The 17,109-nt window shown below is 52.1% G+C and overlaps 1 protein-coding gene across 4 annotated transcripts in view; it reads left to right on the top strand.

The window, feature by feature from the left end:
• MYH14 (myosin heavy chain 14) overlaps window positions 1-16,833 on the top strand; it is a 58,215-nt gene extending 41,382 nt beyond the window's left edge. For 2 of the 4 annotated variants that reach the window (XM_032169012.2, XM_032169013.2), the window contains exons 12-22: window positions 388-506; window positions 2,338-2,490; window positions 2,804-2,977; window positions 3,666-3,839; window positions 5,527-5,641; window positions 8,432-8,530; window positions 10,567-10,754; window positions 12,413-12,534; window positions 13,916-13,985; window positions 14,454-14,614; window positions 16,300-16,833. In XM_032169012.2, coding sequence (XP_032024903.1) covers window positions 388-506; window positions 2,338-2,490; window positions 2,804-2,977; window positions 3,666-3,839; window positions 5,527-5,641; window positions 8,432-8,530; window positions 10,567-10,754; window positions 12,413-12,534; window positions 13,916-13,985; window positions 14,454-14,614; window positions 16,300-16,519 — 1,595 coding nt within the window. In that variant the 3' untranslated portion in view covers window positions 16,520-16,833. The remainder of the gene's footprint in view (window positions 1-387; window positions 507-2,337; window positions 2,491-2,803; window positions 2,978-3,665; window positions 3,840-5,526; window positions 5,642-8,431; window positions 8,531-10,566; window positions 10,755-12,412; window positions 12,535-13,915; window positions 13,986-14,453; window positions 14,615-16,299) is intronic. The other 2 variants (XM_032169015.2, XM_032169016.2) reach the window with 2 other exon arrangements.
• Window positions 16,834-17,109: the final 276 nt, after the last annotated feature.

The raw sequence follows: 17,109 nt of genomic DNA, 5'->3' as shown, positions 1-17,109 counted from the left end.
AAACTCTGTCTCAAACAAAACAAAACAAAACAAACAAACAAACAAAACAAACAGTCAGAACATTCTTTCAAATGAATGAAGCCTGACCCGCTTCTTGGGCACTCAGGTTGTTTCCTGGCTTTCTCCGATTATAAACAACACTGCGCTGAACATCCTCATGGTGCAGTCTTTGCTCACATGCAGGGTTATTTTGCCAGTGCTGGTTCCTGGAAAGAGAATAGTTGGGCAGAGAATGTACACACTTTTGGGACTCGTAATGCCTCTCTTGGGAAAGGCGGGGCCTGTCTTCTGCTCCTCCAACAGTGTGGGAAACGGTACCCTCTCCCTTGCTGGGCAGCAAGCTCCCCTTCCCAGTGCTGATGGGATCTTGGTGCCTCTCGCCCTCAGCTGCCCAGAAGCTCTGCCGCCTCTTGGGACTGGGGGTGACGGATTTCTCCCGAGCCTTGCTCACCCCTCGCATCAAAGTTGGCCGAGACTACGTGCAGAAAGCCCAGACTAAGGAACAGGTAGGCGGGGCTGGCGGCGGGCAGGCACAGGAAGAGCCAGGCACCCTGGCCCTGGGTCTTAAACAGCGTATGCCGTTTTTCCCACCACTCAACAGATTTTTGCTGAGTGCCCGCTCCGTTACTGATCCTGGTCTAGGTGCCGGGCATAAAAGCAGTCGTCGAAACAAATACCAGGCCCTCAGGGACCTCAAGTTATAGTAAGGAAATGGATAATAAAAGTTCAACAGGATGTGGCTGGGAGTGGTGGCTCACACCTGTAATCCCAGCACTTTGGGAGGCCAAGGTGGGAGGATTGCTTGAGCCCGGGAGTTTGAGGCTGCAGTGAGCTGTGATTGCGCCACTGCACTCCAGCCTGGGTGACAGAGTGAGACTCTGTCTCTAAAAAAATTTAAAAATTTAATAATAATTTAAAAAAACAGGATGTAAATGCAACATGGTATCCTAGAAAAACAAAAAACAAAAACCCAGGATGCTTTTAGATGGTGAGAGCACCTGTGAAGGGGAGGTTTGGTTGGTCAGGAAAGTCCTCTCTAAGGACATAACATTCGAGGTGAGACCTAGATGGTTCGAGGCAGACGGAACCGCAAGTGTAAAGGCCCTGGGGGTGGAGCAGGCTTGGGGAGTTGGGAACATTAAGCAGGTCAGTGAGGCCGGGCGTGGTGGCTCATGCCTGTAATCCCAGCACTTTGGGAGGCCGAGGCGGACAGATTGAGCTCAGGAGTTCAAGATCAGCCTGGGCAACATGGTGAAACTCCGTCTCTACTAAAATACAAAAATTAGCTGGGTGTGTGGCACACGCCTGTGGTCCCAGCTACTTGGGAGGCTGAGACACGAGAATCACTTGAACCTAGGAGGCAGAGATTGCAGTGAGCTGAGATCACATCACTGCACTTCAGCCTGGGTGACAGACAAAAAAAAAAAAAAAAAAAGAAAGAAAAGAAAAAAAGAAAATTGAAAGAGGTCAGGTCAGTGAGGCTGAAGAACAAGGGAGGAATCCACAGTCAGAAATGTCAGCAAGGGGTAGATCATGCAGGGTCTTAAGGGCCACAGTAAGGAGGTGAGTTTTATTCAAAGTACATAGGAGGCCATTGAGGTTTTAAGCCAGGGAGTGACTTGATTCAGTTTGTCTTTCATAGAAAGATCCCCTTGGCTGCTGCATGGAGAATTGGGTTCAGGGATGCAGGTAGAGGCGGGGAGACCTAAGGAGGCTGCATCCAGAGTCTTGGCAATCATGGGAGCTCACACCAGGGTGGTGGCAGGGAGGGTGGAGTGGAGCGACCACAGGTCAGGGAGGGTTTCAGAATCCAGCTTTTGGGCAGAGGCCTCTGCTGGCCCCAGGCTGGGCAGTGAGGTACCTGGTGGATAAAGTAGATGCCATGGGGGAGATGAGGAGTTTGGGAGGCACACTGACCCGGGTTCAATCTCAGCTGGGGTACTGTTGTTAGTCCCCATTTTACAGAGGAGAAAACTGAGGCACAGAGAGGTTTATTCACATGCCTGAGGTCACACAGCCCCTAACTGGCAGAGCTGGGATTCAAACCCAAGTTGTCCGGCTCCAGAGTCCACACTCTTAACTGCTGTGCGGTAGAAACTGCTTTGAGGGGTGAGGGGAGGATTCAAGGGCTAACACACCCGAGCCTGTCACATAGTACCTGGTGCACAGTCGGACTGCAGGAATGTTCATGGCATTATTCTTGATGGTATTTATACTCAAGGAGCTGGGAGGCGACCTTAAGGGGGACGAGCTGGGGGCCCTTCCCCGGTCCACCCCCGATGTCTTTCAGTCTGCTGATGTGCAGGCTGCGCCCTTACCATGAGCCCTGCCCCGCAGGCTGACTTCGCGCTGGAGGCCCTGGCCAAGGCCACCTACGAGCGCCTCTTCCGCTGGCTGGTTCTGCGCCTCAACCGGGCCTTGGACCGCAGCCCCCGCCAAGGCGCCTCCTTCCTGGGCATCCTGGACATCGCGGGCTTTGAGATCTTCCAGGTCCACCCTCGTGCTGGGAGGGGGATGCCAACTTCCTCACTCCAGTCCTGGTCCTTTCTGAAGCCCTGGGTCTCTCCCCTTCTCCCTGGTCTCTGTCCCCCTCTCTCTGGGTCTCTGTCCCCCTCTCTCTGGGTCTCTGTCCCCCTCTGTCTCTGGGTCTCTGTCCCCCTCTCTCTGGGTCTCTGTCCCCTGTCTCTGGGTCTCTGTCCCTCTGTCTCTGGGTCTCTGTCCCCTGTCTCTGGGTCTCTGTCCCCTGTCTCTGGGTCTCTGTCCCTCTCCATCCTCCCAGCTCACGTGTCCTGCGTCCCTGCAGCTGAACTCCTTCGAGCAGCTCTGCATCAACTACACCAACGAGAAGCTGCAGCAGCTCTTCAACCACACCATGTTCGTGCTGGAGCAGGAGGAGTACCAGCGTGAGGGCATCCCCTGGACCTTCCTCGACTTTGGCCTTGACCTGCAGCCCTGCATCGACCTCATCGAGCGGCCGGTGAGCCCCAGGCCCCTCCCAGCCCACACTCAAGGTTCAGATCCATCTCTTCCAGCATCTGCGTGACCAGGGTCTAGCTCCTCCTCTGCTGGGCCTCAGGATGCCCCATGGGTTCTGAGGGGAAGGTGACAGCACCTGCTTCCTCGATCTTTGAGACCATGGGTGATTAGAGCCCAGAACGTGCCTGCCACAGGGCCTGGCTCAAATCAATCGGTTAATCAGAGCTCTCACTGTAACTGTTGTTCTCACGTTTGTTTTTTGTTTGTTTTGTTTTTTGTTTGTTTTTTTTTTCTTGAGACAGAGTCTCGCTCTGTCGCCCAGGCTGGAGTGCAGTGGCGCGATCTCTGCTCACTGCAAACTCCGCCCCCGGGGTTCACGCCATTCTCCTGCCTCAGCCTCCCGAGTAGCTGGGACTACAGGCGCCCACCACCACGCCCGGCTAATCTTTTGTATTTTTAGTAGAGTCGGGGTTTCACCGTGTTAGCCAGGACAGTCTTGATCTCCTGACCTCGTGATCCACCCGCCTCGGCCTCCCAAAGTGCTGGGATTACAGGCGTGAGCCACCGCGCCCGGCCTCTCACGTTTGTTTTTATGTTCAAGTGTGACTTATAAGAGCTAAAAATCAGCAGCCACCTGAGTGTCCAATATTGGGGGATCTGACTTACTCTCCCCTGCTGTCAATGGCCAGGCCAACCCCCCTGGACTCCTGGCCCTGCTGGATGAGGAGTGCTGGTTCCCGAAGGCCACAGATAAGTCGTTTGTGGAGAAGGTAGCCCAGGAGCAGGGCGGCCACCCCAAGTTCCAGCGGCCGAGGCACCTGCGGGATCAGGCCGACTTCAGTGTTCTGCACTATGCAGGCAAGGTAGGGGCTGGGGCCAGCCTTGGGGCATGTGGGAGTGGGGATCAAGGGGTCTCCACTGGCTACAGATGGGGGGAGGTTGCAGAGGGAAAACAGGGTCCTTCTAGGGTCCAGACAAACAGCAGGGGCTAGGAGAGCCCAGGCAGGAGCAAGGATTCTGTCCGATGGGATCACCAAAACCTTCCTCAAAGAGGTGATATTTGCAGTGGGTTTTGAGGGATGGGTAGGAGTTCATCAGGAGGTGATCTATATGCATTTTATCCACTTATTCAGCAGATATGTGTGGCGGGCCATTTGTGTGCCCAGCTCGGTGCCGAGCAAAGCTGGATACACGGATCAAACGTGGTTTCTGCCCTCACAAAGATCCCTATCTGGGAGGGAGGCAAATACAGACCATCAGGATATAAGGTTAATAGGTATTTCAGTGGAGGCAGCTGAGGGTAGTGTCAGAGCCCCGAAGAGAAATACCTGGGAAAGCTTCACGGAAAAGAATCTGCTCAATCTCAAATCTCAGTCAAGGGCCAGCAAACATTTTCTGTAAAGGGTCCCACTTTGTGGGCCAGACGGTCTCTGTCACAGCTACACAATTCTGCTGTGGTCACACAAAAAGAGCCACAGATGATACATAAGTATCTTCAAGCCCCCAGGGAAAAAGAAAGGAAAAAAAGACTGAGGTACAGTTTCGAGGGCTTTCCTGCCCCCAGAAGGGCCCCCATGAATTTGAGTTTCAAGCAATTCTCCTGCCTCAGCCTCCCCAGTAGCTGGGATTACAGGCACCTGCCACCACACCTGGCTAATTTTTGTATTTTTAGTAGAGACAGAGTTTCACCATGTTGGCCAGGCTGCTCTTGAACTCCTGACCTCAGTTGATCCACCTGTGTAGGCCTCCCAAAGTGCTGGGATTACAGGCGTGAGCCACCGTGCCCGGCCCTATTCCAATAAAAGTATTTGCAAAAAGAGGTGGCAGGCTGCATTTTGCCCGTGAGCCATGGTTGCTCACCCCTGGTTTTGATGATATGGACCAGGCAGCCCCAGAAGATGGGTGAAGGGTGGGAAGGGCTCTCCAGGCAGAGGGAACAGCATAGACAATGGCTGGGAGGCAGGAGATTCCATGTGTTCTGTGTCTAGCCCTCAGTTTCTTCCCCAGACATACTCCAGAACTCCCCCTGTACCCAGCCCTCTGCTAGGCCGTGAGTCAGGCCTGGGCCCTGCCCTGGGGGGGCCGCTGTCTGGTGGGGGGCGCATATGCAGAGAATTGTAGTGGCCGAGATCGTGACTCTATGGAGCCCCCCAGCAAATCCCTGAGTACCCAGAAGGAACCAGTGGTGTGAAACCCACAGAGACAGAACCCCAGGTGGCAGGAACTGCAGGGGTAAAACCCCGAGGTGGGAGTAAGCTCGTGTGTTTGAGGAACAGTGCGGAGGCCAGGGTGGCTGGAGCGGAATGAATAGGAAGAAAGTGGTGGTGGCAGAGGTCACAGAGGTAGCAGGGGGCATAGAGGGGAAGGAGAGCGAGGGGGCCATGCTGGTGGGGTGCAGTTCAGAATATGGACACAAGGTGGCACCAGTGCTCGCTTGTCCATGGTGAGCTCCAGACCTGGGAGTCTCAGAGCTTCTGGAAGGCTCCTTAGGAAATCCAGAGAATGTCTGAGCCTGCAAGTCACCGCCCTCCTCTACCTGACTTCATTCAGGTCGACTACAAGGCCAACGAGTGGCTGATGAAAAACATGGACCCTCTGAATGACAACGTCGCAGCCTTGCTCCACCAGAGCACAGACCGGCTGACGGCAGAGATCTGGAAAGACGGTGAGGACCTGCTTCCCCCACCCCGGCTCTAGGGGTCTGTGCGGACGTTCTCCAGATCCACAGTGTGAGCACCTTTGTTTCAGAGGCGGAGGTCTGAACCTGAGTTTTCTGCTCAGACCCAGAATAGCCAGTGTCACGAATAGTATTTCAAATCAGTGATGGATGGATCCATAGATTAATTGATTGACTGATTGATTTGATTGATAAGCCAGCATCCTTCTCAAGGATAAAACACTCACTCTTAATCAGAAACGAGACAAAGATACTCACTAACACCACTGTTAAACATCGTTTTTTTTTAGCAATACTAGCCTATGCAATCAGACCAGAAAAAGTATGAATATCGAAAAGGAAGAGGTAAACTTATTATTTATAGATGGCCTGTGTTCCCTAAACAATTAAGAGATTTGGCTGGGCATGGTGGCTCACGCCTGTAATCCCAGCACTTTGGGAGGCCAAGGTGGGCGGATCACTTGAGGTCAGGAGTTCAAGACCAGCCTGGCCAACATGGTGAAACCCTGTCTCTACTAAAAGTACAACAATTAGCCAGGTGTCCTGGTGCATGCCTGTAGTCTCAGCTACTAGGGAGGCTGAGGCAGGAGAATTGCTTGAATCTGGGAGGTGGAGGTTGCAGTGAGCCAAGATTGTGTCATTGCACTCCAGCCTGGGTGACAGCGTGAGACTCTGTCTCAAAAAAAAAAAAGCGTCAAAAAAAAAAAACTACTGAGAAATAATTTATAACAACAAGAGAACACAGAATGATGATATTTTGCAGGTCAGTCAACTTTTAGGCTTTGCTTTCTTTGTTTTCTTACAAAGTTCCCTTCAAGCCCCCAGGGAAGAAGAGAGAAAAAACAGACTGAGATACAGTTTTGGAGGGCTTTCCTGCCCCCAGAAAGGCCCCCATGAGTTTGACTGTCTTTTTGGATTGACATTTCTCGGGGTCATAGGCAGAGATGCCAAATGCCCTGTGGTAGGACTCTGACCTTTTCCAAGCCCTTTCTGCCACTGCCTCTGCCCCCTCTATCCTTAGAGGAGGTTTGAGAAATGGTTTTGGAAAGCTGGCAGAACTAGCATCCTGTTTTTTCCAGGTTCCAAGTTTCTGGCATTTGTCAGTTTGCCTTAATCTTTTATTGACATGAAAAGGTAGCTGTAGGAATACCAATCCATGCAATTTGGCAAGAAAACAAAATGAGCAGCTGGGCGCGGTGGCTCACGCCTGTAATCCCGGAACTTTGGGAGGCCAAGGTGGGCAGATCACCTGGGGTCGGGAGCTCGAGACCAGCCTGACTAACATGGAGAAACCTCATCTCTACTAAAAATACAAAATTAGCTGGGCGTGGTGGTGTGTGCCTATAATCCCAGCTACTCGGGGGGCTGAGGCAGGAGAATCGCTCAAACCCAGGAGGCGGAGGTTGTGGTGAGCCGAGATCGTGCCATTGCACTCCAGCCTGGGCAACAAGAGCGAAACTCTGTCTCAAAAAAAAAAAAAAAAAAGAAAAAAGAAAACAAAATGAGCAAGGTGAGTAGTTCCCAAAACACACTTACAGAGCAAAACAGCATGGAGGGTCTTGATCTTGTGAGCTCGTGCTAGAAAGATAGATTTTATTTTTATGTCTCATATAGTATTTACACAAGGAGATTGGAAAGCAGGGTTTGATGTTCAGAAACAGAACCAGATTATGCTATGAGAATCATTTCCCGGCTGAAAATCTGCTGCCCTTTTAAAATATTTGTGCTGTCTTCATAAACACATGATTCTCCACAGTGAGCCCTCATTTGTCACACTCTGTGCGTGCCTGACTCTCAGAGGGTTCCAAGAGAAAAAGTGGAAGCTGCAAAACCTCCCGGCTCAGCCTCCCGAGTAGCTTGGGGAGCTGCCATAATGTCACTTCCTCCATAATCCTCCTAAACAAAGCTAGTCACAAGGTCTTCCCAGATTCAAGGAGCTGCAAGACACAGGCAAAGGGTGTCAATACAGGGAAAAGTGCGGGAATTGGGGCCATTTTTGCCCAATCTCTACTAGAGCTGCTTTGAGCCCAGAATTGGATGCCCAGCATCCTGACAGCACAGGGAAAAATGGAAATGAGATTAGCTCTCCTCTGAGAGGCAAAAACAAGTGGCCTGGGAGCATCCAGTTCATTCTTGAGCTTCCTGGCAGCCAGAGCAAAAAGGGCAACCTATTAAAACAGATACAACCTCTAGAGGGAGAGATTTTTTTCTTTTTCTTTTTTTTTTTTTTTTTTTTGAGACGGAGTCTCGCTCTGTCGCCCAGGCTGGAGTGCAGTGGCGCAATCTCGGCTCACTGCAAGCTCTGCCTCCCGGGTTCACGCCATTCTCCTGCCTCAGCCTCTCCGGGTAGCTGGGACTACAGGCGCCCGCCACCACGCCCGGCTAATTTTTTGTAGTTTTAGTAGAGACGGGGTTTCACCGTGGTCTCGATCTCCTGACCTTGTGATCCGCCCGCCTCGGCCTCCCAAAGTGCTAGGATTACAAGCGTGAGCCACCGCGCCCGGCCTAGGGAGAGATTTATTCTTTGCACTGAATTCTTACAGAGGACATTCGTCCTTTTGGCCAAGAGTGTGGGGATACAAAGATGAACAGGAGTTCAAAAGTTTATGGCCAACATTCTGGTTTTCCCTCTTGCTTTGCTCTGTACTGTTGACTAATAACCCTCTCCTCTTTTTCTTCCTGCCACCTCCTCTCCTTCCCCTCCTTTCACGCATCTCTCCCCGCCATCTCTCTGCCGTCTCCCCTCCACCCACCCACACATCTGTCCTCACTCCCCAGAACATGGGGGCTTCCAGCAGTTCTCTTTCCTTGGCTCCTTCCCACCGTCGCCCCCAGGATCTGCAGAGAGGTGCAGCTCTGCCATTTCACCGCCAGGGGGTGGGTGTCTGTGCATCGATGGGTGAGGCTTGCTGGAGGAGGAGGGTGGACCTGTTGGGCTGGGGACGTGGTTTTTTGAACATCTGTCCCCTCTCCTTTCACTGTGGAGGTCTCTCACTCTTTCTCTCCCTCCTTGTTGGCTCCCTTGGAAGTTTCCAGACTCTGTAGCAGCAGAACCCCTTCTTCCAACTAAACTGCACGTAAAAGTACAAACGAGTGTGATAGTACCAGCTGGCGTTTCTTGAGCACTTACTATGTGCCGTTCACCATGTGAAACCCCTTTAGAATTATCAACACCTCATTTGTGTAATGGGGTAATAGTACTAACACCTCATGAGGCAGGTGTTAGTACTATTACCCCATTACACAAATGAGGAAACTAAAGCACAGAGAGGTTAAGTAACTTGCTGAGGTCACACAGCCGGTAAGTGGCAGAGCTGGGATTTGAACCCAGGACATCAGATTCCAGAACTTTAGTTCTTATCTGTGCTATGAAGACTTCATAAATGATAATTATCATTTTGAAAATGACAGGGAGTATGGGGTAGGGGAGACAGTTGAACCAGGGGAAGAAAATAACAGATTTGAGCCCCTGCCATGACCTGGCCCTGCCCTAAGCACAGATTATCTAGTTGATGGCTGATGGCCCTTGAATGGGATGAGTTTTGCAGGACATCAGATTCTGCCCTAGCTGTGGGTTCCTGAGGAACCTGGCATGATTCAACACATAGAATTTGGGGCCAGGTGCATTGGGTCACCCCTATAATCCCAGCGCTTTGGGAGGCCGAGGTGAGAGGATCACTTGAGGCCAAGAGTTTGAGATTAGCCTGAGCAACACAGGAAGACCCCACCTCTACAAAATAAATTTAAAAGTTAGTGGGCATGGGGGTGTGCGCCTGTAGTCCCAACTACTTGGGAGGCTGAGGTAGGAAGATCACTTGAGCCTAGGAGTTTGAGGCTGCAGTGAGCTGTGATCACTCCACCGTACTCCAGCCTGGGTGACAGTGAGACTGCGTCTCAGAAAACAAACAAACAAAACAGAATCCGAGACAGTACGAATGGAAGAAATGGATATTGTTCACTACCCGAAGCAGCACCAGCAAGTGGCAATAGAGAAAATAGAATCTTTTTTGAGACAGAGTCTCGCTCTGTTGCCCAGGCTGGAGTGTAGTGGCGCGATCTTGGCTCATGGCAACCTCTGCCTCCCAGGTTCAAGTGATTCTCCTCCCTCAGCCTCCCAAGTAGCTCGGATTACAGGCACGCACCACCACACCTGGCTAATTTTTTTTGTATTTTTAGTAGAGATGGGGTTTCACCATGTTGGCCAGGCTGGCCTTGAACTCCTGACCTCAGGTGATCCACCCACCTTGGCCTCCCAAAATGCTGGGATTCCAGGCATGAGCCACCACACCCTGCCAAGAAAATAGAACCTCTATGAAATCAGGCCCTTCTGGAAAAATGGTTAACATAGAGACAGTTTGCCCTATTTCAAATATTGCATATAATGCATTACATCTTTTAATATGTTTCAGATTCCTAAAATGCAACTGCAGTGGTTATGTTATCACTGTTTTCTCTCTGTGTGCCTCAGTTTCCAAATCTATAAAATGGGAATCATTCTTACAGGCTTATAAAGCCATTGATCTAAATTGCTTTGAGCAATGCCTGCCAGAGTATCTATGCTAGGTAAGCATTTGCTGTTATTATCATCATTTATTGATAAGGAAAACAGAAATCATGTCCTTGAAGAGAAGAAGGGTCAAAGACCAGAGTTTGAGAGGACTCCTACTGTCTGAGTTCTAATCTTGGATCTTCAGTTTCTAAGCTGTGTGACCTTAAGCACATTCTCCCACCCTTCAGAGCCTCAGTATGTCCATCTGTCCAATGGAGCTGATAATATCTACCTTACAGGCTGTGTGAGGTCCTTCATATGTAAAGTGCCAGTTGTGATAAATGATAAGACCCTTGACCTTTGGCCCAGGTCCCTAAAACTGACCCCTGACCTCCTTCTCTCTCTCTGCATCTCCATCTGACAGTGGAGGGCATCGTGGGGCTGGAACAGGTGAGCAGCCTGGGTGATGGCCCACCAGGTGGCCGCCCCCGTCGGGGTATGTTCCGGACAGTGGGACAGCTCTACAAGGAGTCCCTGAGCCGCCTCATGGCCACACTCAGCAACACCAACCCCAGTTTTGTCCGCTGCATTGTCCCCAACCACGAGAAGAGGGTGAGTGACTCAGCCTAGGGAGGAAGGGATGGCTGTGGCTGTGGGTTAAGGTTTGGCCTCTGGACTTGGCTGGAGCCACATCTGATTGGAGGACCCTCAAATTGGCTGTGTGGCTTTGAGCAAATTGCTTCTATTCCTAGGCTCAGGATCCGGTTGGGAAAATTTACCCATTCATATGACTTAAATGTATTGAGCACCTACCGTGCTGGGAACAGGTACTGGGGAGGCATTGGAGAGAAAAGCACAGCCAACTCCTGTTCTCAGGGAGCTCACAGTCTGATGGGGAGCATAGACATTCATCTAACCATCCAAAATGAGTGTCCAGTTAAATCTGTAGGGGGGTGAGTATCACACAGGGCTTAATCTGGTCAGTGAAGTTAGGGAATGCTCACTGCGGGAGGTGATGACTGAGCCCTGAAGGACACGTGGTATTCCAGGCAGACAACAGTTTGTACAAAGGCCCAGTGGTAGGTTGGAGCACGCGAGGTACAAGGGATAGAAGAAGGCCATCGGGGCTGGGGTTGTGGGATTGTTGCATAGGTGCGACAAGACCATGGCCAGCCTCACCGGCCAATGATTTTCACGTTGAGAAAATCAGAGAATGGGCCCTACAGAGAAGGGTCAGTGAGAATGGAAAACTACACTGTTTGCCATGTTGCCCAGGCTGGTCTCGAACTCCTGAGCTCAAGCGATCCCCCTGCCTTGGCCTCCCAAGGTGCTGGGATTACAGGCGTGAGCCACCACACCTGGCCTGAGATCCCATATTTTATCAAATCTAAGACATGTATTCCTCCCCACTAGTGTCTCTGAAGTCGAGATGTAGCTTACAGTCAGTGGCCTGTCGGGGTTTAATTGCCAGGCGTTTTCCTTTCTTGGTGGCATATTTAATGACAGCATGTGCCATTTGAATTTTTGTACTGTTTAGATTTTTGCTATTTATGTATTACTGTTGAAAAGAGAAAAGGCGGCCTGGCACGGTGGCTCATGCCTGTAATCCCAGCACTTTGGGAGGCTGAGGTGGGAGGACTGCTTGAGCCCAGGAGTTCAAGACCAGCCTGGGCAATGGCGAAACCTCGTCTCTACTCAAAATACAAAATTTAACTGGGCATAGTGGTGTGCGCCTATAATCCCAGCTACTCAGGAGGCTGAGGCAGGAGAAGATCTTGAACCTGGGAGGCGGAGGTTGCAGGGAGCTGAGATCACGCCATTGCACTCCAGCCTGGGCAACAGAGCAAGACTCTGTCTCAAAACAAACAAACAAACAAACAAAAACAAAAAACAAAAAAACACATGATTTACCAGCTTTGGACAGACATCAGCTTCCCAGGAGGCCTTTTGGCAACTCTCCTGGGTGCAAATTCAGCCCTGCCCACCTCCCTCCCTGCGGATCTTTTCTCCTTAGCACTTAGTATTTCTTCTTTGTTAGTGACTGCTTCACCTAGGGTATTTCTAGTTTCTCCTACTGAACTCTCAGTTCCCCAGGGCAGGCATTTCCCCCTGGCTTGAGCATTGCTGTCTTCTCAGGGCCTAGAACCGTTCCTAGGCACCTAGTAGGTGCTCAGTACATTACATGTGGAAACAGGAAATTGCCAAGCTTGACCGTTTGGCGCCCCCGTGTGGCCGCCGCTGACCCCCGCGTGTCCGTCTGCTCTCCCCAGGCCGGGAAGCTGGAGCCGCGGCTGGTGCTGGACCAGCTTCGCTGCAACGGCGTCCTGGAGGGCATCCGCATCTGTCGCCAGGGCTTCCCCAACCGCATCCTCTTCCAGGAGTTCCGGCAGCGGTGAGCTAGAGCGAGGGCCCAGGCCCGGCGGAGGGGCTGGGTGGGACCCGGGTCTGGAAGCCGACACACCTGCATTCAGGTCTCCACCCACTCTTGTTCCTTCTGAGCTGGGGAAGTTGAGGCAGATTACTCACTTTGCTGAGCCTCAGTTTACTCGTCTGTGTATGGGAGAACAATAGCCCACTTGATCCACTCCTGAGAGAAAGCACACAGAGTCTATGGGGATCTGGGGTACATGGCTGCTGCTGCTTAGGGCAGTGGTCCCCAAACTATGAACTTGAAATCACTGCATGGTGTTACAAATCTGCACGTTTTTAAAAATGAAGTAGAAGGCCGGGCGCGGTGGCTCACGCCTGTAGTCCTAGCACTTTGGGAGGCCGAGGTGGGCGGATCACTTGACGTCGGAAGTTCGAGACCAGCCTGACCAACATGGAGAAACCCCGTCTCTACTAAAAATACAAAATTCGCCAGGTGTGGTGGCGCATGCCTGTAATTCCAGCTACTCAGGAGGCTGAGGCAGGAGAATTGCTTGAACCCGGGAGGCGGAGGTTGCAGTGAGCCAAGATCGCGCCATTGCACTCCAGCCTGGGCAACAAGAGCAAAACTCCATCTCAAAAAAATAAATAAGTAAATAAAGAAGTAGAATAGGACAGAACAGAAAATACCAAGGCCTAATAAGCAAGTAATACAGCAAATATAACAAAAATGATGCTTCACACAAGCTGTGTAGAGCAGCACTATCCCTTAGAAGTAGAATGGGAAGCCTTGTACACAATTGAAAATTTTCGAATAGCTACACTTTTACAAGTGAAAAAAGTGAGATTAATTTTAACAAGATATTTTACTAAAGCCAATACATCCAAAATACTGGCCAATACTGGCTGGGCACCGTGGCTTATGCCTGTAACCCCAGCACTTTGGGAGGCCGAGGCGGGTGGATCACTTCAGGTCAGGAGTTCGAGACAGCCTGGCCATCATGGTGAAACCCCGTCTCTACTAAAAATACAAAAATTAGCTGGGCATGGTGGTGCGCGCCTGTAATCCCAGCTACCTGGTAGGCTGAGGCAAGAGAATCGCTTGAACCTGGGAGGCAGAGGTCACAGTGAGGCAAGATCTCGCCACTGCACTCCAGCCGGGACGACAGAGCGAGACTCCGTCTCAAAAAACAAACAAAACAAAAAACTGAAACAGTCGATCATTGTCGATGTTGCTGTCCTTGGTGGTGGCGTGAATGCTCAGATGTGAGTTTTGTGACTGTCCTTGTTATTGTCACTGTTGTTCCTGCTGTGTGTCACTCTGAGCCCAGCGCCCGGCCCGCAGCAGGCACTAGGTGAGCGTTTGCTGTAACTCTGTCCTCCCCACCCCTCCCTGCTCATTGCAGGTACGAGATCCTGACACCCAATGCCATCCCCAAGGGCTTCATGGATGGGAAGCAGGCCTGTGAAAAGATGGTGAGTGGGGCAGAGCCTGGCGTGCGTGTGTGTGTGTATGTGCATGCATGTGTGTGCGTGCGTGTGTGTGTGTGTGTGTGCATGCATGTGTGTGCATGCGTATGTGCATGCGTTTGTGTGCAGGGGCCCAGGTGGTGGGGGAGTGGGGCTGGGATCTCCCCTTCATTGCCCTTCCTCATTACCTCTCTCTATCACCCCCCAACCCCCACTTCCTCATCATCCCCTATCACCCCCCTCTCTGTCACCCCATCACCCTCTCCCCCACCACCCCTCCATCACCCCTCCCTATAACTCTTCTCCCTATCACCCTCCTCATCATCTCCCCAATCACCTCCCTTCCCAATCCTCCTCCTCACCCCTCTCCAATCATCACCCTTCCCATCATCCCCTTCTATAATCCCTCCTTTTCTCCCCCATCACCCCCTCTCCATCATCACCCCTCTCCCACCCCTCTCCCACCCCTCACAGATCCAGGCACTGGAACTGGACCCCAACCTCTACCGCGTGGGACAGAGCAAGATCTTCTTCCGGGCTGGGGTCCTGGCCCAGCTGGAAGAGGAGCGAGACCTGAAGGTCACCGACATCATCGTCTCCTTCCAGGCAGCTGCGCGGGGATACCTGGCTCGCAGGTGGGCGGCCAAGCTGTCTCCTGGGGTCCTGTTGGCCGAGGCTGGGTCAGGCAGGGGTTGACCAGATGGCTCCAGGTGTCAGGGCCTCCAGGATGGGTGCAGGGCTGAGGAGCAGGTGGATGGAGCCACCGAGTGTCCAGGCTTCTTGGTTCTGCAGTCCCTGAGGGGCCCTGTGGGCAGGCCCTGTTCAGAATAAGACGGTCAACACAGAGGCTGGACTTAGCCACAGGGTGACCAGCTGTCCTAGTGGGCCTGGGCCTGGGTTTCCCAGGGTGCAGGACTTCCAGTGCTAAAACAGAGAAAGCCCGGGGCAACCCAGGTCAAGCTGTCTGCTCTCCCTGGCCAGTCCCTCGAGGGGCTCCAGTCTAGAGGTGAGACTTGCATGGGCACAGAGTCCCAGTCCCGGGTGAGACCTGCTTTGATGGCGGCCATAGAGGTGCAACGAGGAGGCCCTGCTGCAGGCCATGACTCCCCCAGGCCACACCGGACAAGCAGGTGGATGAAGGAAAATGGGAGAGGTGCTCAGGGCAGGAGCGAGCTTGCGCAAAGGCCCAACAATGCAAGATCCTGGTACGCTTCAGGAGTACAGGGAGTTTGTGGGAAAGTCTCCTTCCTCCTTAGAAGTGGCGTAGAGAGGCCGGGCGTAGCGGCTCACACCTGTAATCCCAGCACTTTGGGAGGCCAAGACGGGCGGATCACTTGAGGTCAGGAGTTCGAGACAAGCCTGGCCAACATGGTGAAACCCCATCTCTACTAAAAACACAAAAATTAGCAGTAATCCCAGCTACTCAGGAGGCTGAGGCAGGAGAATGGCTTGAACTCGGGAAACAGAGATTGCAGTGAGCCAAGATCGTGTCACTGCTCCCCAGCCTGGGTGGCAGAGTGAGATTCTGTATAAAAAAAAAAAAAAAAAAAAGCTCAAAGAATAGAGTGGCAGCAGGAAAGGATGGCCCAAACACCAGTCTGAGTGGGGCCTTGTCCAGAGGAGCTAGGGAGCCATGGAGGGCTGTGAGCAGGGGAGGGGTGGGTCAGCTCTGGGTGTAGAAAGACTCTCTGGAGGCGTGTTGGGATGGGCTGATAGGAGAGGCTGGAGAATGAGGCCAGGCAGAGGGTCCAGGCAAGGGAGGGTGGGGCCTGAACTGTGGCTGGGGCTTTGGGACTGGGCAGAGAGAGTTGGGGGCAGGGGGGGCGAACGGCCAGAACACAGTGAGATCTCAAAGTAATAAGAGTGCCTGCACACAGTAGGCATTTTATGATGGCTGACTAAGTGAAAAGAGCTTGGCTTGGTCAGGCATGGTGGCCCACGCCTGTAATCCCAGCACTTTGGGAGGCCTAGGTGAGTAGATCACTTGAGGTGGGGAGTTCGAGAGCAGCCTGGCCAACATGGCGAAACCCCATCTCTCCTAAAAATACAAAAATTAGCCAAGTGTTGTGGCACGCACCTGTAATCCTAGCTACTTGGGAGGCTGAGGCAGGAGAATTGCTTGAACCTGGGAGGTGGAGCTTGCAGTGAGCCCAGATCATGCCATTGCACTCCAGCCTGGGCAACAGAGCAAGACTCTGTCTCAAAACAAACAAACAAACAAACAAACAAAGAAAATAAAAAAGAAAGGAGCTTGGCTCTCTTGCTAAGGGGACGGCGCCTGGAGGCTCCCACTCTGCCCCTCACCCATTTCCCCACCCAGGGCCTTCCAGAAGCGCCAGCAGCAGCAGAGTGCCCTGAGGGTGATGCAGCGGAACTGTGCGGCCTACCTCAAGCTGAGACACTGGCAGTGGTGGCGGCTGTTTACCAAGGTGAGGGCAGCCTGGGGAGGCGGCTCCAGAAGGGAGAGGATAGGGCCTTGGGGCTTGGTCTGCTTGACAAGTGACTTCCTCCATGTGGGCCTCAGTTTTCTGCATCAGTAAAATGGGGCCAGTCGGTCCAGCCTTTGCTAGCTGCGATTCTTTAGTTAGCAAGCAACAAGAAAAATCTGACTCGAACCAACATGGATCAAAGATTCAAGACGATGTGGGCTGCACCTGGATCCAGGGGTCCCCAAGACTTCCGTTCAGGGATTTGCTGGAAGGACTCACAGAACTTAGAAAAGCTGCTGTACTCACAGCTACAGTTTATCACAGTACAAAGATACAGATTGAAAACAGCAAAGGTGCCGGGTTCGGTGGCTCACACCTGTAATCCCAGCAGTTTGAGAGGCCGAGGCGGGCGGATCACTTGAGGTCAGGAGTTCAAGAACAGCCTGGCCAATATGGTGAAATCCTGTCTCTACTAAAGATACAAAAATTAGCTGGGCATGGTGGCAGGTGCCTGTAGTCCCAGCTACTTGGGAGGCTGAGGCAGGAGAATCACTCAAACCTAGGAGGTGGAGGTTGCAGTGAGCCAAGATTGTGCCACTACACGTAGCCTGGGCAATAGAGCAAGACTCTGTCTCAAAAAAAAAAAAAGAAAGAAAAAAAAAGAAAGAAAAGAAAAGAGCAAAAGTTAAAAAAAAAAAAAA

Source organism: Hylobates moloch, unplaced genomic scaffold, assembly GCF_009828535.3.
Source record: "Hylobates moloch isolate HMO894 unplaced genomic scaffold, HMol_V3 SCAFFOLD_12, whole genome shotgun sequence".
NCBI classification, from domain to species: domain Eukaryota; kingdom Metazoa; phylum Chordata; class Mammalia; order Primates; family Hylobatidae; genus Hylobates; species Hylobates moloch.
This window is presented reverse-complemented; position numbering and strand designations above follow the sequence as displayed.